The sequence below is a fragment of the Plecotus auritus genome (assembly GCF_963455305.1).
Source record: "Plecotus auritus genome assembly, chromosome: 5".
Lineage (NCBI taxonomy): Eukaryota > Metazoa > Chordata > Mammalia > Chiroptera > Vespertilionidae > Plecotus > Plecotus auritus.
The window spans coordinates 90035471-90058147 of NC_137776.1; the positions used below are offsets into that span (position 1 = coordinate 90035471).

At 43.4% G+C, this 22677-nt stretch overlaps 1 protein-coding gene across 1 annotated transcript in view; it reads left to right on the forward strand.

Annotated features, from left to right (window-relative positions):
• Window positions 1–22677, forward strand: part of CFAP221 (cilia and flagella associated protein 221) — a 132556-nt gene that overhangs the window by 64502 nt on the left and 45377 nt on the right. The window contains exons 12-14 of the mRNA XM_080667894.1: window positions 3950–4037; window positions 7997–8086; window positions 9402–9500. Of these exons, the coding sequence (XP_080524020.1) occupies window positions 3950–4037; window positions 7997–8086; window positions 9402–9500 (277 nt within the window). The remainder of the gene's footprint in view (window positions 1–3949; window positions 4038–7996; window positions 8087–9401; window positions 9501–22677) is intronic.

Consider the following 22677-nt stretch of genomic DNA (forward strand, 5'->3'; position numbering starts at 1 on the left):
GAATCAAATGACAGTCTTATGGGAGCTCCTTTGTACATAACTCTTTCTCTTGCTGCTTTTAAGATTCTCACTTTGTCTTTAATCTTTGGCATTTTAATTATGATGTGTCTTGGTGCAGGCCTCTTTGGGTTCATCTTGTTTGGCACTCTCTGTATTTCCTATTGTATCTATGTCTATTGCCTTCAACAGGTTAGGAAAGTTTTCCATCATTATTTTTTCACATTTCTTCCTGTCTCTCTTCTCCTTTGGCACCTCCATGGTGCAAATGTTGGTACGCTTGAAGTTGTCCCAGAGGCTCTTCTAATACTACCCTCACTTTTTTGGACTCTTTTTTCTTTTTGCTGTTCTGATTGGGTGTTTTCTACTTCCTTGTCTTCCAAATCTCTGATTTGATCTTCTGCTTCATCTACTCCACTGTTGATTCCTTGTAATGTGTTCTTCATTTCAGTTAGTGCATTCTTCATTTCTGACTGATTCTTTTTATGTTTTCTAGTTCTATTTTTGTTTTCTACCTCTTTGTTGAAGCTCTCAGTAGTTCATTTATTCTTCCCCTAAGTTCATTGAGCTTCCTTATAACCAGTGTTTTGAACTCTGCATCTAGTAGATTACTTGTCTCCATTTTGGTTAGCTCTTTTTCTGGAACTTTATTCTGTTCTTTCACTTGGACCATTTTTCTTTATCACCTCACTGTGGCTGCTTCCCTGTGTTTGTTTCTATGTTATGTAAGTCTCCTGGGCTTCGTAGATTGGCCTTGTGTCATAGGTGTCCTGTAAGGCCCAGTTACACAGCCTTTCCAATCATCCAAGCTTGACATTCCAGGTTGGTCCCCCATGTGGGCTGTGTACACCCTCCTGTTGTAGTTGAGCCTTGATTGCTTGTTAGCACCTCAATGGAAGGAATCTACCACAGGCTGACCAGTTGTATGCACTGTCTGCAAACACTGTGGAGGGTCAACTGTACAGGGGTTGACCCCCAAGAACAGGACTTTTCAGCAGGGCTCTGGTGCCTATTGAGTGTATCCCTTGGTGGAGATGGTTGGATGGAGCTTTGATGTGGTCCAAGGCTGGTGCCCACCTTCCGGCTCAGTGGGGAGGGACTCAGAAAAGAAACAATGGCCTCTGCCAACACTTCTATTTGGAGAAAGCTGACCCTCCAGCTCTTGCCCTGATGCCAAATAATTCAGTTCCTCCCATATGTCCCTGGTGCCCTTCCAGCAGCTCTCCCAGTGCTGGAGCTCAGAGAGAGTGAGTCTAAGGAAGTCTGTGGATGAGTCCTTTAAGAGGAACACCTGGGACTCCAGCTGCCCTTCATCTCACTCAGTCACAGTCCTCATTGGTTTTTACAGCCAGAAGTTATGGGGATTCTTTTCCTCCCACTGGAATCCTGGACTGGCAGGCTTGGTGTGGGTCTGGGACCGCTCACTCCTCAGGGGGGACTTCTGCAGCCTAGATATCCCTCCCAATTTGTATTGCCACATGTAAGATTGGGACCAGCCCATTCCACATTTCCGCCCCTTCTACCAGTTTCAATGTGGCTTCTTCTTTGTATCCTTAGTTGTAGGACTTCTGTTTAACTTGAATTCAGGCAGTTCTGAATGATGGTTGTTCTATAGGTTAGTTTTTATTTTGATGTGTTGTGGGAGGATTTGCATACCAAATTTACCTATGCATCATTTTCAAAGAGCATTTTAAAAAATATTAATTCCCTATTATTATAAAAATGAACACATTGTCATGGTAGAAAACCTGAAAATTATTATTTGTAAAGTATTGGGAGGGGAAAATAATCACTATATTTTATCACTCTATATATTATTTTTAAAATAATAAAAAAATAAAAAATAATCAGTATGATGCAATGGCCATGTCCTTCCTTCTACGTTTGAAATCACATCCTAAATTCAGTTTCTCCCAACTTTTTTTGTTGAAAGATTTTAAACCTGCCAGTAACACCCATATACAGTTGATGGAGGTTCACCAGTTGTTAACATTATGCCACATATACTTCCCCTTACTTTCTACACCTACACACACACACGAACACACACACACACACCCTTTTTCTGAACCATTTGAAAGTAAATTGCAGACATCATGAAGCTTCACTCCTAAAGACTTCAGCATGTAGTTCCTGAAAACAAAGACATTCTCCAACATTATCATAATCACTTCTGGGAAATTTAACATTGTTGCAATAATATTGTCATAATCAGCCAATACAAAACATTACCCAGTTGTCCCATTAATGTCCTTTATACCTGGGTTTTTGTTTTTGGAGAGGAGGGATCCAGGGTCCAATCAAGGCCCATACAATTTGTATTTAGTTTTCATTTTTCTTTAGTCTCCTTTAATCTAAAACAGTTCTCCAGAAACACCCTTCCATTTTTTAAAATATATTTTTATTGATTTCAGAGAGAGAGAGAGAGAGAGAGAGAGGGAGAGAGAGAGAGAGAGAGAGAGAGAGAGAGAGAGAGAGAGAGAGAGAGAGAGAATGAAACATCAATGATGAGAGAGAATCCTTGATCAGCTGCCTCTGGCACGCCCTTCACTGGGATCGAGCCCGCAACCCGGGCATTTGCCCTGACCGGGAATTGAACTGTGACCTCCTGGTTCAATTACTGGGCCACACCAACTAGACCCCCTTTCATTTGTAAAACCATAGCTACTACTTATTTTTAGCATGTACCAAGTTTCATGATAAATACATTACATACCAGATATTTTTAAACTGTGATAAAATGCATAAAATGTAAAATTCACCATTTTAATAATTTTAAAGTGTGCAATGCAGAGGTTTTAGGTATATTCACACTATTGTGTAACTATCACCATTAATTAACTCCAGAATATTTGCATCACCCCAGAAAGAAATCCTATACCCATTAAGCAGTCATTCTCATTCCCTCCTCTCCTAGGCCCTGGCAACCACTGTAGATTTGCCTATTCTGGACATTTCATATAAATGGTATCATACAATATGTGGCCTTTTGAAGCTGGCTTCTTTCATTTGACATGTTTTCAAGGTTCATCTATGTCATAGCATCTATGGGGACTTCATTCCTTTTTATGGCTGAATAATATTGCATAATATGGACATACTGCATTTTATTTATCCATTCATTAGTTGATATTTGGGTGGTTTCCATTTTTTGGTGATTGTGGATAATGCTGCTATGAACATTTATATACAAGTTTTGGTATGAACATATATTTTCAGTTCTCATGGGCAGAGAGCAAGGAGTGGAATTGCTTGGTCATGTGTTAACTCTATGTTTAACATTTTGTGAAGCTGCCAAAGTTTTCCAGCATGGCCAACCATTTTATATTCCCATCAGAAATGTTTAAGCATTCCAATTTCTCTACACCCTTGGCAATACCTGTTAGTTTTCTTTATTATTATTATTATCATTATCATCATCATCATCATCATCATCATCATCATCGCCATACTAGTGGTTGTGAAGTGGTAGATCATTGTAGTTTGATTTTCATTTCCTTAATGACTAATGATGTTGAACATCAGATTTTTAAAAATATATTCTTACTGATTTTACAGAGGAAGGGAGAGGGAGAGAGGGATAAAAACATCAATGATGAGAAAGAATCATTGATTGGCTGCCTCCTGCATGCCCCACATTGGGGATCTAGTCTGCAACCCAGGCATGTGACCTGACCAGAATCAAACCGTGACCTCCTGGTTCATAGGTCAATGCTCAACCATTGAGCCATGCCAGCTGGGCAAACATCAGATTTTTGTATTCATAAATATTTCAGCATGTGTCACTAGAAAATAACCTTAATTTTATCTTCTAGAACACATTATTCATCTTAATTATGTTGCTTAAGTCTACAACTTTTCTTCCCCATGATGTCTCCTCCAATAGTAGAGTATAGCTAAGAGACTCCATTCTGATGGGTTCTGGAGGTTGTGTGTGTTTTTTTCTTTCCAGGCAGGTGCACCTTGGTAAAGATCATATGGCTTTTAAATTTATAAAAGACCTTGCTGATGAGCAGCAAAAAATAAACGAAAAATACAAGGTCAGAATTACTTCTAATTGTATATCATGTAGTTCACTAGCTATTTTGAATTCCTGCTATAGGCAAGATGCTATATCAGGGAAAGAAAACTTAATGTTAAGTTGGGAGGGGAGGCGGATGATGACAAGTTAATTGTTACCTGTAAATCAAGGCTGGCTGTAAGTGTCACAAGAGACCTATACTAAGTATTGTGGGGATGCAGAAGCCAGAGAGGAGAGAGAACTCATCTAATTGGAAAGCTTCCTTTAAGACATGGTATAGTTTTAAAATATTGTAAAGAGGACAAAGGCATTCAATTGAGAGTGATGGAATGCTTGAAGTTTGGGCTGGAATTCTGGGTGTGAATTGCACCCAGATCTGCAGAGCATGAAGGCAAGAGAAGTCCAAAGACAATAACTAGGAGCCATGCCAGATCCAGATTCAAATGAAAGTTCCAAGTCAGAGTCACTCAAAGAGGTTGAGCAGAAAGTGGAAAACTGGTTAAGGGAGAAGGCCACATCTGACTCACCAAGTCAGCACCTGCAGATTCAGGGAAGGGAGAGTAAAGAGGAGAACTGTGGGACTGTGCAACACCCCTGAGATCACTGTGGCATAGGCATTGTTATGTGCAGGGCAGGTCCAGAGAACAGCAAGGACAGGTCCATACTGGCTGAAGCACAGGGCACACAGGGACCAGAGGTGATAGGACTTGGCTAGGGCTCCATGTCACAGGGGCTTGGACTTGATTGATAGGACTTACGGAATCATCACTTATTGTATTAGTCAGCTAGTGCTGCTCTAACAAAATACAACAGACTATGTAGCTTAACAACAGAAATTTATGTTCTCACAGTTCTGGAGGCTGGAAGACCAAGATTAAAGTATTGGCAGGATTGGTTCCTCTTGAGGTCTCTTTCCTTGGCTTGTAGATGGCCATCTTTTCCCTGGGTCTTCAAATGGTTTTCCTTCTGTATTTTAGAGGGACACAATTCATCCGTAATACTCTAGTACATGTATTTAAGCTTGGGAGTGTGTGTTTCCCACACTCAGTGCTACACATAGTGGCAGTACTGGGTAGAAGGGATTGGGAAAATCATGTATCTTGTCATATATGAATATATTTCTCATATAGAATATATCTTCTTTCTAGATTTGAAGTACAAATCAGATATTTAAATAAATTTGTTCCTTCTTTATTTTTTTAAAGGATGTTAAATCATTACATTGATAAATCTTAGCATTAAGGAAAGGCACATATTAGATTGGCATTTAAATTTAGTTTGGTATGTTGTTCAGATCCTTTGCACATGATTTAAAAAACAAAATATCAAGTGTTTTCTGTGAACCACACAATGGAATATTTTCTAACTGTTTTAAAGATGAAGGTGACACAGACGTGCCACAGCCAGGTCAATGTGAGAGGTAAGGTTGTAATTGGCAGCATTTGGTTGACAGACAAACTCAAGTGTTTATTCACTTGGCCAGTGCATTGAGTGAATGCCCACTGTCTGTAAGATTCTGTGCCAGTGAATAAGCGGTGGTCTCTGCCTTCAAGAAGGTCAGTCCAGAAGTGCCACAGAACCATTAAGAGATGATACAAAATGTGCTGCGTGCAGTGATAGAGCTAGAACCTGTAGATAAATTGGAAATGAAGGGTAAGGTTCTTAGGTGCCCAGCTTGGGTGCATGTGTGTTAAGTGAGATCTCAAATATGGAAGAAAAGCTGGTTTAGTGGAAGATGAAAAGTTTAATTTGTGCTATGTTACATCTGGGGTGACTGGAGGGCATCCAGGTGGTAGCTGAAGGAACAAATCTGAGCTGGAGGCAGAGCCTTGGGAGTGACCAGCATAGAGTAGAGATTGGCACCAGAACACGAGTGGTGACCTGTGTAAAGTAAATATCTTGAGAAAATGGTAGCTCAAGGCAGGAATTCTAGAGAACTTCATGATTTAAGGGGAGAGCAGCGGACGACTAAGGAGGTAGAGCAGAAATGGTTGGGAAGTCATGGGACCTGAAGAACACAGAGAAAGCAGACGTGGAGGGATCAGTCAAGTGCAAAGAGGATTCCAGAATCGTAAGGCCTGAAGAGTGCACATTGGATGTGGCCATTTGGAAGTCCTTGTGTGCCTCGAGTGATAGCAACTCCAGTAGACCTGAGGAGGGGAAAGCCAAATTGGACTTCTCGGGAATGGGTAGAAGTGAGTAGTTTCTTGAGCAGTTGAGATGAGCAGGGGTGAAGAGTGATGGAGCCATCACAGAGGAAAAGGCTGAAGAAGCTTGGGAAGAGGCCATGGTCAGATGGAAAGATTGTCTTTGAACAGGAGGAAGGACTGGAGAAGGCTGCGTAAGGACGGCTGCAGTCTAGCCGGGCTTGCATGCAGAGTGGGAGCTGTTGAGGAGTGCTCGTGGTCTTGTCTTTCTGATGACGCAGGAAGCAGGCCACTGCAGAGACTGTGGGGAGCAGGCACTGGAGAGGGGCTTGCAAAGGCTATCGAGGGGAGCAGGAGAGGAGCTGTCGCATCCTTGCTATCAATCAGCAGGGAAGCAGAAGGAAAGCAGGCCACCCTGAGAGCCCAGTGTAGTGGGAGAGCAAGTGTTGAGGGGATGCCGTTCAGTGTGTCCAGACTTCATCTGGTAGCTGAATCCTGTCTGGTAATCCAGTGGAAGGAACCCTGGAGGCCCAAGGCATGTGGCAAAAAGAGAGTGGGAGAGGATGAGAGCATATGGCGGGAGTCAGCATTCTAGCTGGAAGGCACAAACCCTCAAGGATGATGAGCTCATGGGAGATCGATATACTAACTTCAGAAGTGTTCACCATAGTAAGTAGAGTCTTAATCAAGATGTAAGAAATCTCCCTCCTTTCTTGTAGCTAACAACCTGTTTGCCAATCCCTTCGTTAGCTGCCTGTTTTATTTTACTTTTAGTGGTTGTGAGGGTCTGGGTCACTCCCCACAGTGTCTGTATTTAGAACCTAAGGTACACAATCTCAAACTCCCTGACGTGTGCAAATTAGAGCTGGACAGCTCACCCCCCTGAGACAATACTGTACCCCTCTTATCTCTGAATAGGGTGTTATTGTGGTGATCAGAATAGATTTCTTCCAGTTCAGTCTTTAAAAATGATTATGAACAGTATACCTAAGAGCCAAGCTAGTTTTGGAAGTTACCTATCGAACAAGTAATAAACAGCACAGGCAAAAACAGTTGCAGTGTGCACCGTGGTGGGCATGTGTAGACACTGATCCCAGCCCAGTCAGCCTTCCCTGGGGTGACCCAGGGCTCCTGGGGACTAGGAAAGAGAGTTTGGGGGCCACTGGGGAAGCAGGCAGGTCGGGGGAGGGGAGAGGGGAGGGGAGCAGGAGTGGTAAGGGGAGCAGGCGGTGGGGGAGGAGAGAGCTGGGGGGCCCCCCCCGCTGGGGAAGCAGGGGGGAGGGGAGCAGGAGGGTAAGAGGAGCAGGCGGGGAAAGAGAGCTGGGGGGTGGCCACTGGGGAAGCAGGGGGCGGAGAGGAGCAGGCGGGGGAACTTACACCCAGGAAGGAACAGACCCCATCAACCTCCGCCACCCGGGAAAGGGGAGGCATCATTTGCCTTTGTTAAACCTGGTACTTGGATAATCAGATATGGGGAGCTTAAAACTGGGACATTACATTTCCTTTCAGTGAAACCTCTGTAGTGCTGTGGTTACATGGTTCCTTAAAATCCTTTCTGTGACTTTTAAATGCCTTGGAAACAATTTCTAGACACTTTCCTCTAGTTACAAAAAGAAGGTATTAGTTTTATGCTTCTATAAAAATTTCCTATGTGTAAACAGTGATCATAATTACAATGATAACTTTAACCTAGTTATGCCACCACCCCTCCCAATGGAACTTCTTGGGTGGATTTGACCAATTGTATAATGGGGTTCTAGCAGTTTTGAAAAGAAATAAAATTGTGTGCATTTGTATTCAATTTTAATATTTTTGATGATTGAAAACCCAGCTAGATAGAGGAGATCCTGTCTTGGATGAGGAATTTCAGCGACTGACGACGGAGATTAACCAGAAGCGGGTTGTTCACAATCTGGAAGAAGTGGGTAGCTTTCCTTTATTTTGAATCTAATTATTGGCAGCTCTTTAAATGCTTACTTTTAAAACGCTAAACAATTTTAAAGAAATCCTCTTAGCAAGAGATACTTAATAATCTTTAATATGCTTATGTTTTCAGAGTGTCTTTTACTACATATTCACAGTAAAACATCACAATTCGTAATTAATGTTTTCCTTGAAATTAATGGCATCACATTCTTTGGCTTCTCCTTCCCACCCCTCACTTTCTCTGTCTGGTCTCCTTTGGCATTTCATTTCCCTCTGCTCTCCATGCCGCTGTCTGAAGGGCCTCAGTGGGTCTCTGGGCCTCTGCTCATTGGTCTTCCCCTTGGTGGAAGCCAGAAGCCAGACTTCAGGTCCCAGCTCTCCCACAGATTTGGGACCTTGGAAAGGCCCTCTGGGCCTTGGTGACTTAGTTTCTTCAAATGACAAATGGGAACAGTAGCCCCTCCACCTGAGTATCCACTGTCATGTGATAGTTTCTGATCAAACCCCAATTTTTACTTTTAATGAAAAGATTCTTCCTAATCTCCCCACCTTCATCATTCTCACTTTTTCTTCCTGGGTTTGTCACATCTGAATTATTTCAACCTGTTTTCTTCTCCCCCACATTTAATCTGGCCACCAAGTCTTGCCAATAGCTCTTCTACAAGGTCATACCCAAGCCCAACCTTCAGATCTCACCCCAACTAATCCAGCAGACTGTCTGTTCATATACCTGTCCCTCTGCCCTCTCCTCTCCAGCCCACTGCATGTGCAATGTGAGACATTCATTTCTGATACATTTTTCTCATATTATTTCCCTGTTCAAGAATCTACAGTGCCTGAGGCTCTGGCTGGCCTCAGTACACCCTCAGGCACCCTTTCCTCTGCATTCACTTACCCAGCACCTCCCACCTGTGCCCATGATATGCAGGTGCTGGTGCTGGTGCTGGGGGGAAGGATGAGCATGGCAGTCCTCCACTGGCATCATACAGTCTGCTCCTCTCCGTCTGGATACAGTGCCAGCACCCACCACATCTGACTTCATTCTTCTTCCTCAGGATCACATGTATTTGCTTGAGCTCCCTGAAATAGACTATAAATTTTTTAAAGCCCAAAGCTTCCACTTTTAGACCCAACCCAATAAGTATTCCCTGTGATGCTGCGTATACTAAAGTGCTTAATAAATGCTTATTATAAAGCAGAACAAATAAAAAGTAAACTAGATTAGGGATCAAATCCAAACATTTTTATTAAATGCTTATATTAGTGGTTACATTTTAAATCTAAGATGTGCTTTTATTTTATGTTCACAGAAAATCAAGGAATTTGAACCTAATTTTGATCCACTTATTAATAATACTTGGGTCAGCAGGTTCAGGGCACAAAGACGGTTTCAGCAAGCAGTACGCAAGGTAAGTCTCAGCACCAGATTGAAATTTTAATTTGTGTAGTCATCTGCACAAGGAAATCAAACATTGAGTTCGTTTGTACCTGCTTTATTGAGATATAATTTGCATACAATAAAATTTACTCTTGTAAAGTGTACAATTCAATATGTTTTAGTCTATTCATAGAGTTCTACAACTATCACCACTATCTAATTTTAGAACATTTTTATCGCCACAAAAAGGCACCTGGTTCCCATTAGCAGTCACTCTCCATCCCCCAGCCCTGGCAACCACTAATTTACTTTCTGTCTTTGTGGATTTGCCTCTTCTGGACATTTCATATAAATGGAATTATACAATGCATGTCCCTTGGCAACTGGCTTCTCCTTAATGTGTTTTCAAGGCTCATCCATGTGGTAACATATATTAGTACTTCATTCCCTTTTATGGGTGAACTAGAGGCCCGGTGCATGAAATCATGCACTCGGAGTGGGGGAGGGTTCCTGAGTCCAGCCTGTGCCCTCTCACAGTCCAGGAGCCCTCGGGGGATGTCCAACTGCTGTGGAGGCGGGAGAGCCTCCCACCACCTCCACTGTGCTCACCAGGCCTGAGCCCAGCTCCTGGCTGAGCGGCGCTCCCCCTGTAGGAGTGCACTGACCACCAGGGGGCAGTTCCTGCATTGAGTGTCTGCCCCCTGGTGGTCAGTGTGCATCATAGCGACCAGTCATTCCGCTGTTTGGTCCATTTGCATATTAGCCTTTTATTACCTGGCATATAGGATACTGTCCCATTAGATGGATAGTCCACATCTTATCATTCACCAATTGAAACATTTGGGTTGTTCTCACTTTAGGCTATTATGAATGATAATGCTGTGAACATTTGTGTACAGTTTTGTAGACATTCGTTTTCAAATCTCTTGGGGCCATATCTATATCTGTATGTATATATATATATGGGGAGAGAGAGAGAGAGAGAGAGTTTCTGGGTCATATGGTAACTCTAGGACAGTGGGATATTGATCAGCACTTTCTGGAGAGAACAATGGAGAATTCCTGTGGGCTCTTGTCTCTACCATTCAGGCTCATGGTTCCCCCTTCATAGCAATCATCTTGCTGCTCTGGTTTCTTTCCCCTCACAATGGCCTTCCATCTGCCACATTGCTAGCCCTCAATGGCTTCCTAGGATCAGAATATAATGAAGACTTCTTAACCTCTAATGCCAGTAAAGGGTATAAGGTGGGTCCTGGTCTGGCTGCAGCCACACCTCTCCAGCTGTACCCTGTTCTCTATGTTGTTCCAGTCCTCATCTTCCAAATGCATCAGCTTGTCCCCTACTACTAACCTGTGTTTCTCCTCCTTGCCCTTCAACTGACATGACATTCCATCTCCCCTCCATCTGTCCACACCTGTCACCTGTCCTTTGGGCCAACTCAAGTCTACCTTTCCTCTGAGAAAGAGCCCTGTGAGCTTCAGCACTCAGTAGTCTCCCTGTTGCTTCTTGTATCTTATGCTGCCTATAGCTCTCTTGACCCTGTCACTCAAATGTGGCTGGCTTTCAGGGGGGTGAGGGGCAGAGCCCCTCCTCAAGCAGGGGAGAGCAGTGGTTAAGACTTGGACTCTGAAGCCAAGGCTGCCTGCCCTTAATTCTTGGTGCTACTTCTCATAGCCTTCTGATTTTGGACAAGTTACATTATCTCTGTGCCTTAGTCTCCTCATCTGCAACTGAGGATAGCAATAAGAGCTGTCTCATAGGGTTATTGTGACGATTAAATGGGTATATACACATAAGGGACTCTGAAAGTTTATGGAACAGATCATCTCTCAAGTAGTGCTTTCTGCCTCAACTGATGACAGTCTAGGCGAAAAGCAGCAGAGCTCACTGCATTGATGAACTACTCTCCAACCTCTAAGGCTCTTGAGAGCCATAGTCCCTGCTGAGGCAGAACAGAGGTGGCCACAGGGTGCTCAATGTGGGAAAGAACAAGATGGAAGGAGGCAGCACAATGCTGTGCTCTGAAGAAGGGAGCACAGCTGTTGCCAATGGATGAACAGCAGCAAGAGACAGGCTGGGCTGGCTTCCCACTAGTGGGACCACCATAATCCATTCGGAACAAGTCCGCCAGGGTAAAAAATATATATATTGTCAACAATTATGTGTTTTGCTTGAGTAATGGCTCATCCTTCTCACACTCCCAGCAAGTACTATCAGTTCAATGCAAATATATTCCCAGTATGATGACTTCTGGCTTTCTCCCTAGCTCAGTAATAGCCACATCATCTTCCACCTAGGCCATTGCAGCAGCCCTTCCACTCCCTGTGGCCCCACCCTGCTGAGTTCAATCCTGCAGGGGGATCAGAGTGCCACACAGAGCTGGGATTTTTGGAGCACATCTCCTGGGAAGAATTTCATCTGGGAATCTGACAGGGGGGAGCTGAGTGCAGTGACTACATCATGGGGGCGGGGAGGCCACTCCTATCTTCCCTGCTAGCTCAGCCTACACTGTTGCCCCAATGGGACTCACTTGACCTGCCTTTCCAGCAGCCCCTGGCCCTGCCCTTCTGAGCTCAGAGCTTGGATATTCCAAGTGTGTCTCCCTCAGAGGCTATTGTCTGGGACCTGGACAAAGTGCTTGGCCCCCTCCTGTGATCTCTACCAACACCACTCCCAACAGGAGACCCTGATGATCTGTCCTCTGGAGTCCTGATGGCTCCACTCTGCTGAGCTTTCTCCTGCAGAGGGAACAACTGGCTGCATTCAACCTGAACCTGAAGCTCACTCCTCTGGCAAAGACTGAGTGGTATGGCTCTAGAGTAGGGGTAACTTTCCTCTCATTGAGTGCCTGACCAAGCAGCCCCAAGTAGGGTACCTACTAGCCCCATCTTCCAGACCCCAGTCAAGGTGCCCTACCAAGCTCATGACATGTGGAATGGTCTGTGGGTCACAGTCAGCCGAGGTCTACTCTACATTCTTCCTTCAGAAGGCACTGGAGGAAGACCAGGCAACCTCAGGGAGTGGCAGAGTAGCTGATAAATGAAGGCGGACCTCAGGGAGACTTGGACCTTTTAAAGATATGCCCTCAGCTCTAAGCTGGAGGAAGCTGACCCTTGTACACAGATTGGCCCCTCCACCCACGCCCCCCACACACACAGAGGCCCAGTAGATGCAGCCACAAACAGTGAATAGCATGATAGCTCCAGACAAGTACCCCAAGGCCAATTACACACAATGTCTGACATTGATCTTTTCCTGAATCATGCCCAAGGGGACCCAGAATGAACACAACCAGTGGTGGGCTTCAGACCACACCAAAGTTTGAGCCACTAGCCACACAAGTGGCACACCCAAAGAAGGAGTCCGGCAGGCACCAGACCCTGCTGGGAACAACTCCACATTTGGGGGAAGCCCCTGTACAGTGACTCATACACAGTGATTGTGGTTTATCCTTACAGTCAGTCAGCCTGAAGGGTCATACCACCCATGAAAGGGCCAACAGCATTCAAGACTCAACTACAAAAGCAAGGTGCACATAATCCACAAGAAACATTCCTGGAGCTCCAACCTCAGGTGACATGGAAGATTGTGCCACTGAGCCCAACAAGACCCATACTTCAGAAAGCCCTCATAACAAGTTTGGGAGTCATAGCAGATCTACCTAATGCACGGAGACAAACACAAAAAGGCAGACAAAATGGGGAGATAAAGAAATATGCCCCAAATGAAAGAACAAGAAAAGGAATTAAATGAAATGGAAGCAATCAAAATACCAGATGCAGTGTTTAAAATAATGGTTATTAGAATGCTCAAGGACCTTAGGGGAAGAATGGATGATCTCAGTGAGAACTTAAACAAAGAGATAGTCAGCGTTTAAAAGGACATAGAACCATGAAAAAGAACCAGTCAGGAGTGAAGAATTCAATATCTGAAATGAGGAATACACTAGAACAGTGGTCAGCAAACTCATTAGTCAACAGAGCCAAATACCAACAGTACAACGATTGAAATTTCTTTTGAGAGCCAAAAACTGACTTCTGCACATGGGCCACGAAGTTTCAATCGCACTGTATGTGCGCGCCCCCACATGGTATTTTGTGGAAGAGCCACACTCAAGGGGCCAAAGAGCCGCATGTGGCTCGCGAGCTGCGGTTTGCCGACCACTGCACTAGAAGGAATCAACAGCAGGTTAGATGAAGCAGAGGATTGAATCAGCAATTTAGAGGGCCAACAAATTAGATAATCTGGGCTAAATGGATAAATTCCTAGAAACATACAATCTTCCAAAACTCAATCAGGAAGAATCAGAAAGCTGGAATAGACCAATTAAACTAATGAAATCAAAGGACTAATAAAAAATTCCCAGCAATTAAAAGTCCTGGACTGGGAGAAACCAAGATGGCGGCATAGGTAAACACCTAAACTGCTGCCTTGCACAACAATTTCAAAACTACAACTAAAAGACAGAACGGACACCATCCAGAACCACAGGAAAGCTGGCTGAGTGAAAATTCTACAACTAGAAGGAAAGAGAAAACCTCACAGAGAATTGGAGGTACGGCAAAGGGGCTTTGTGCGCGCAGAGAGGAAGGGCGGCTGAGAGCCTGGCTGACTTTCTCTGGCGGAAGGGGGAAGGAAGCCTCCGACCGCACTGAACCCCAGTTCTGACTGCACTGAACCCCAGTTCCGGGCGAACCCCTGGGGACCCACGCTCTTACGGGGGGAGTCTGGACTCTCGGGCGGAGACTCGAGCTGGGAAAGGCAGAAGTCTGAAGGCGCACGCGGGCCAGTGCGCACAAAGACTGCGGAGGTTGCCACAGGCTTTCCCTAGTGGAAGGGAGTCAGAGGATCCTGACTGCACTGAGCCCCAGTTCTGACTGCAGTGAACCCCAGTTCCAGGCGAGCCCCTAGGGACCCACGCTCTTGTGGGGGGAGTCTGGACTCTCGGGTGGAGACTCGGGAGCCGGGGAAGGTGGAGGACTGAAAGTGCGCACGCGCGCGCGTGCCAGTGCGCACAAAGGCTGCGGAGGTTGCCACAGGCTTTCCCTAGTGGAAGGGAGTCTGAGGCTCCTGACGGCACTGAGCCCCAGTTCTGACTGCAGTGAACCCCAGTTCCAGGCGAGCCCCTGGGGACCCACGCTCTTGTGGGGGGAGTCTGGACTCTCAGGCGGAGACTCGAGCTGGGGAAGGCGGAGGACTGAAAGCGCACATGCGCGCAAGGGCAAGGCTGACAGGAAGCCAAGACTGAGACTCCACCCCATCCAAGCTGAGCACAAAGGCTATTGCAATTTGGCAAGTCTAATCCTATAAGGCTGTCTCCAGCACCGAACTTCTCCCAGCATAGACACAGCTGATCCTTACAGCCAACTGGCCCGGAGGTCAATTCTTCCCAGTGATACCAACAACAATCAAGACTTAATTACAACAAGGCTGTACACACAGTCCACAAAGGGGTGCACCAAGAGTATCCACCTCAGGTTAACTGGGGAAGCAGACCCACTGGGCCATATTGGAAACCTAGCACAAATATCTACCTTACCAACTCAGGGAATCAGTGAAAATGCGGGGTCAAAGAATCAGATCACAAACGAAAGAAATGGAGGAAAACAAACGACTGGATATAGAATTCAAAACCACGGTTATAAGACTTTTTAAGAATATCCTAGAAAAGGCCGATAAATATAACGAGACCCTCGAAGATATGAAAAAGGACCAACTAGAAATTAAACATACACTGACTGAAATAAAAAATATTATACAGAGACCCAGAAACAGAATAGAGGAACACAAGAATCAAGTCAAAGAATTGAAATACAAAGAAGCAAAAAACACTCAACCGAAAAAGCAAAAAGCAAAAAAAAAAATCCAAAAAGTTGAAGATAATGTAAGAAGACTCTGGGACAACTTCAAGCGTACCAACATCAGAATTATGGGGGTGCCAGAAGAAGAGAGAGAGCAAGATACTGAAAACCTATTTGAAGAAATAATGACCGAAAACTTCCCCCACCTGGTGAAAGAAATAGACTTACAAGTCCAGGAAGCCCACAGAACCCCAAACAAAAGGAATCCAAAGAGGACCACACCAAGACACATCATAATTAAAATGCCAAGAGCAAAAGACAAAGAGAGAATATTAAAAGCAGCAAGAGAAAAACAGTTAATTACCTACAAGGGAGCACCCATACAACTGTCAGCTGACTTCTCAACAGAAACTATGCAGGCCAGACGGGAGTGGCAAGAAATTTTCAATGTGATGAATAGCAAGAACCTACAACCAAGATTACTCTACCCAGCAAAGCTATCATTCAGAATTGAAGGGCAGATAAAGAGCTTCACAGATAAGAAAAAGCTGAAGGAGTTCATCACCACCAAACCAGTATTATATGAAATGCTGAAAGGTGTTCTTAAAGAAGAGGAAGAAGAAAAAAGTAAAGAGAAAAATTATGAACAACAAATACATATCTATCAACAAGCGAACCTAAAAATCAAGTGAATTAAAAACCTGAGGAACAGAATAATCTGGTGAATATAATAGAATCAGGGGCATAGAAAGGGAGTGGACTGATAATTCTCAGGGGGAAAGGGGTATGCGGGGTTCATGAAGAGAATGGATAAAAATCATACACCTATGGATGAGGACAGTGGGGGGGAGGTAAGAGCAGAAGGTGGGGTGGGAAATGGGTGGAGGGGAGCTATGGGGGGAAAAAGGAGAAATAATTGTAATAATCTGAATAAATATTTATTTAAAAAAAATAAAAAATAATAAATTATATGCAATGCAAAAAAATAAATAAATAAATAAATAAATAAAAGTCCTGGACTGGATGGCTTCACAGGTTAATTTTACCAAACATTCAAAGAAGAATGAATACCTATCCTTGTCAAGCTATTCCAAAAAATTCAAAATGGGGGAAGACTTCCAAGCTCTTTTAACAAGGCCAGCATTATCCTAATTCCAAAACCAGATAAAGACATTACAAAGAAAGGAAATTATAGGCCAATAACCCTGGTGAACATAGATGCTAAAATCCTCAATAAAATATTAGCAAACCAGATCCAGCACCATGATCAAGTGGAATTTATTCTGGGGATGCAAGTTTGGTGCAATATTCCAAATAAATAAATGTGATACATCACATAACAAAAGGAGGGATAAAAATCACATGATTATATCAATAAATGCAGAAAAATCATTTGATAAAATTCAGCACCCACTTATGATAAAACTCTCAGCAAAGTGGGAATAGAGGGATCATACCTTAATATAATAAAGGCCATATATGCCAAACCCACAGCCAACATCATAATCAATGGGCAAAACTAAAAGCATTTCTTTTAAGATCAAGAGCAAGACAGGAATGTCTACTTTCACTACTCTTATTCAACATAGTACTGGAAGTCCTAGCCACAGCTATCAGACAAGAAAAAATAAAAGGGATCCAAATTAGAAAGGAGGAAGTAAAACTGGCACTATTCGTAGATAACATGGTACTGCATATAGAAAACCCTTAAGATTACACCAAAAACTACTAGATCTAATAAATGAATTCAGTAAAGTAGCAGATACAAAATAAATATTTGGAAATTGGTAGCACTTTTATGCACCAATAATAAACTATCAGAAAGAGGAATTAAGAAAACAGTCACGTTTGCTATTGCAGCAACAAAATAGTAAGTTATTTAGGAATAAATTTAACTAAGGAAGTAAAAGACCTGTACTCAGAAAGCTAGGATACTGAAGAAAGAAATTGAGGAAGGTACAAATAACTAGAAGCACATACTGTGTCTGTAGATAAGAAAAATTAACATCATTCAAATATCCACACTACCCAAAGTAATCTATACATTCAACGCAATTCCTTTTAAAATACTTATGGCATATCTCACAGATCTAGAAGAAATATTCCAAAATTTTATATGGATCCCCAAAAGACCCTGAATAGCCTCATCAATCTTGAGAAAGAAGAACAAACTTAGAAGTATCACATTAATTGATATCAAATTATACTAAAAGTAATCAAAACAGTATGGCGTTGGCACAAGAACAGGCATATAGATCCATGAAACAGAATAGAGAGCCCAAAAATAAACCCATGCCTTTATGGTTAATTAATATTTGACAGAGTTGGCAAGAACATACAATGGGATTAAGACAGTATCTTCAATAAATAGTATTGGGAAAATTGGACAGATACATGCAAAAAAAATGAAACTAGACCACTCACCAACTTCACAACATACACAAGAACAAACTCAAAATGGATTAAAGAATTAAATGTAAGTTGCAAAACCATAAAAATCCTAGAATCAAACATAGGCAGAAAAATCTCAGACATTTCTCATAGCAATATTTTTTCTGATGTCTCCTTGGGCAAGAGAAGCAAAGGAAAAAATAAACAAATGGGACATTATACTAAAATGCTTTTTCACAGCAAAAGAAACCTTCAACAAAATTAAAAAGGAACCCACTGCCCTAACCGGTTTGGCTCAGTGGATAGAGCGTCGGCCTGCAGACTGAAGGGTCCCAGGTTCGATTCCAGTCAAGGGCATGTACCTTGGTTGCGGGCACATCCCCAGTAGGAGATGTGCAAGAGGCAGCTGATCGATGTTTCTCTCCCATCAATGTTTCTAACTAACTATCCCTCTTCCTTCCTCTATGTAACAAATCAATAAAATATATTTTTTTTAAAAAAAAGGAACCCACTGAATTGGAGAACTTCTTTGCTAACGATACATCTGAAAAGGGGTTTATTTCAAATATATATAAAGAATGTATACAACTCAACACCAAGAAGCTAAACAACCCAATTAAGAAATGGACAAAGGACCTAAATAGACACTTCTCCAAAGCGGACATACAGATGGCCTATAGACATATGAAAAAAATGCTCAATGTCACAAATCATCAGAGAGATGCAAATTAAAACCACAATGAGATATTACCTCACACCTGTCAGAATGGCTATCATCAATAAATCAACAAACAACGAGTGCTGACAAGGATGTGGAGAAAGGGAACCTTTGTGCACTGTTGGTGGGAATTCAGACTGGTGCACCCATTGTGGAAAACAGTATAGAGTTTCCTCAAAAAATTAAAAATGGCTAGCCCTGGCTGGGGAGTTCAGTAGGTAGGGTGTCATCCCTATATGCCAAAGTTACAAGTTCCACCTCCAGCCAGGGCACACACAAGAAGCAACCAATAAATGCATAAGTAAATGGAAGAACAACTCTATCTATCTATCTATCTATCTATCTATCTATCTATCTATCTATCTATCTATCATCTCTATCTCTATCTCTGTCTCTCTTCATATCTCTTCTTCTCTAAAATCAATAAATAATTTTTAATTAAAATAAAAAGTGAAAACATTAAAAATGGAACTGCCTTTTGACCCCATGATCTCACTTCTGGGAATATATTAGAAGAAACCCAAAATTCTAATTTAAAAGAATATATATTCCCCTATGTTCATTGCAGCATTATTTACAATAGCCAAGATCTAGAAACAGCCCAAGTGCCCATCAGTAGATGAGTGGATTTAAAAAACTGTGGTATGTTCTGTTCCATTGGTCAATATGTCTGTTCTTGTGCCAGTACCAGGCAGTTTTGAGAACAGTGGCTTGGTAATATAGCTTGATATCTGGTATTGTGATCCCTCCAACTTTGTTCTTCTTTCTCAGGATTGCTGTGGCTATTCAGTATCTTTTTTTATTCCAGATGAATTTTTGGAGAGTTTGTTCTAGGTCTGTGAAATATGCCATTGGTATTTTAATAGGGACTGCATTGAATCTATAAATTGCTTTGGGCAGTAAAGACATTTTAATGATGTTAATTCTACCAATTCATGAACACGGTATGTCCTTCCATCTGTTTATGTCTTCCTCTATCTCTTTTTTCAATGTCCTGTAGTTTTCCAAATACAGGTCTTTTACCTCCTAAGTTAAGTTTATTCCTAGGTATCTTAATTTTTTTGGTGCAATGGTAAATGAGATTGTTTTTTTAGTTTCTATTTCTGTCAGTTCATTATTGGTGTATAAAAAAGCCATAGATTTTTGGGTGTTAATTTTGTATCCTGCTACATTGCCGAATTGATTTATTAGGTCTAGTAGTTTTTTGATGGAGTCTTTGGGGTTTTCTATGTACAATATCATGTCATCTGTGAATAATGACAGTTCTACTTCTTTTCCAATTTGGATGCCTTTTATTTCTTCTTCTTGTCTGATCACTAGGGCTAGCACTTCCAGTACTATGTCAAACAGGAGTGGTGAAAGTGGGCATCCCTGTCTTGTTCTTGTTCTTAATAGAAATGGTTTTAGTTTTTTCCCATAGAGTATGATGTTGGCATTATGCTCACTTAATATTTGACAAAGGAGGCAAGAGCATACAATGGAGTCATGACAGTCTTCAATAAATGGAGTTGGGAAAATTGGTCAGATACATGCAAAAAAATGAAACTAGACCACCAACTTACACCATACACAAAAATAAACTCAAAATGGTTAAAGGACTTAAATGTAAGATGGGAAACCATAAAAATCTTAGAAGACTCCATAGGCTGCAAAATATCAGACATACTAGGGGCCAAGTGCATGAATTCATGCACCTTGAAAGGAACTGTGGGCTTCAAGGCTGTGGTGGGCACATGAGCAGGTCTTGGCCCATCCTCCGCACCCCCACCCAGCCCCTCCCACAGTGGCGCCCAGTCCCCTGTCTGCCAGCAGCCCTGCTCCTGCCACCACCGCTCCCACATGCTGATGGCGCCAGCCCCACTTGCACCTATTGACGGCACAGAGTAATTGGGTCTGGTTCCAGCAGCGGGTGCAAGCGGGGCCAGTGCTGTCAGAGGGTGCAAGCTGCAGCTGCTGCCCTGATCGCCCCTTAGGATCAGGGGGAGGTGGAGAAGCCCTCAGGGGTGATTGGGGCTGGCAGTCGCTGCTTGCACCCGCTGACAGCACCGAGCAATTGGGGCTGGCACCATGCACTGGCAGGAGATGCAAGTAGTGGCTCCGGCGCCAGCAGCGGTACGAGTGGGGGGCTGACACTGGCAGCAGGTGCGAGTGCCCAGCAGGACCGCGGCAAGTGGGAGCAAAGAATTTTCAGTAACCACCAGAGGCTCACCCTGATGACAGCGACCGGTGCCCCACCTTGGTCTGGCACCCCCACTCACCTGCTCCATCATCCTACTGCAGCTGACGCCTGCCATGTTCCCCCATTCTGCCACCAGTTGCTGACACCCACCATGTTCTGCACACACCCCTGGCCGTCAGTGCACATCATAGCAACTGGTTGTTATGTTGTTCAGTTGTTCTGCTATTTGGGAGTCCCCTCAGCCCAGCCTGCACTCTCTCCAATCCGGGACATCCCTCTCACAATCCTGGACCGCTGGCTTCTAATCACTCACCTGCCTGCCTGCCTGGTTGCCCCTAACTGCCCCCTGCCTGCCACCCTGGTCGCTCCTAACTGCTTCCCTCCCCGCCATTCTGGTCACCCCTTACTGCCCTCCCCGCCAGCCTGGTCACCCCCAACTGCCCGCCCCCCCCCCCCCCCGCTGGCTTAGTCACCCCTCACTGCCCCCTCTGCCAGCCTAATTCCCCCTAACTGCCCCCCTTGCCGGCCTGGTCACACCCAACTGCCCCCCCCCCCGCGCTGGCCTAGTTGCCCCCAACTGCTCCCCCCTGCCATCCTGGTCATCCCACGCAGCCTGCTGTTCAGTCATTTGGTCGTCCCTCACTAACCCCCCTGCCGGCCTGATCGCACCACGCAGCCTGCTTGTTCAGTCATTTGGTCATCCCTCACTAACCCCCCTGCCCGCCTAGTCGTAAGCAGCCATCTTGTGAGGGCATGACCATCAATTTGCATATTACCTCTTTATTATATAGGATGTCATAGCAATATCTTTACTGATACAGCTCCTAGGGCAATGGAAACTAAGGAGAAAATAACCAAATGGGACTACATCAAAATAAAAAGCTTCTGCACAGCAAAAGAAACCACCAACAAAACAATAAGGAAGCCCACTGCATGGGAGAAGATATTTGCCAATTCGATCTCAGATAAGGGTTTAATCTCCAAATTTTCAGGGAACTCATACAACTTAACAAAAGGAAGATAAACAATCCAACAAAAAATGGGCAAAAGACCTAAATAGACATTTCTCAAAAGAGGGCATACAGAAGGCCGAGAGACTTATGAAAGCATGCTCAAATTCACTATTCATCCAAGAGATGCAAATCAAAACAACACTGAGGTACCATCTCACACCTGTCAGAATGGCTATGATCAACAAATCAACAAATGATAAGTGCTAGCCAGGATGCGGAGAAAAAGGAACCCTCTTGCACTGCTGGTGGGATTGCAGACTGGTGCAGCCACTGTGGAAAACAGTATGGAGTTTCCTCAAAAAATTAAAAATGGAACTCTCATTTGACCCAGTGATCCCACTTCTAGGAATATATCCCAAGAAACCAGAAACACCAATCAGAAAGGATATATGCACCCTTATGTTCATAGCAGCACAATTTACAATAGCTAAGATTTGGAAACAGCCTAAGTGCCCATCAGCAGATGAGTGGATTAGAAAACTGTGGTACATCTACACAATGGAATATTACGCTGCTGTAAAAAAGAAGGAAATCTTACCATTTGCAACAGCATGGATGGGACTGGAGAGCATTATGCTAAGAGAAATAAGCCAGTCGGAGAAAGATAAATACCACATGATCTCACTCCTTTGTGGAATATAAAGAACATTATAAACTGATGAACAAAAAGATACAGAGGCAAAAAAGCATCAAACAGTCTGTCAAACTACAGCAGGAAGGCAGGGGAGGGTTGGCCGGGGGGGTAAAAGATCAACCAAGGACTTGTATGCATGCATATAAGCATAACCAAAGGACGCAAGACACTGGGGGACAAGTGCCAGGGGGTAGGGGAGGCCAGGGGGAGGTCAATGGGGAAAAAAAGGAGACATATGTACTACTATTTGTAATACTTTAAACAATAAAATTAAATTTAAAATAAAATTAAAAAGCTGCGGTATTTTACACAATAGAATACTACTCAACTGTAAAAAACGGAGGAAATCTTACCTTTTACAACAGCATGGATGGACCTTGAAGTTATAATGCTAAGCCAAAATAAGCCAGAGAAAGGCAAATACCATGTGATCTCACTTATATGTAGATTCTAATGAACAAAATAAACTGA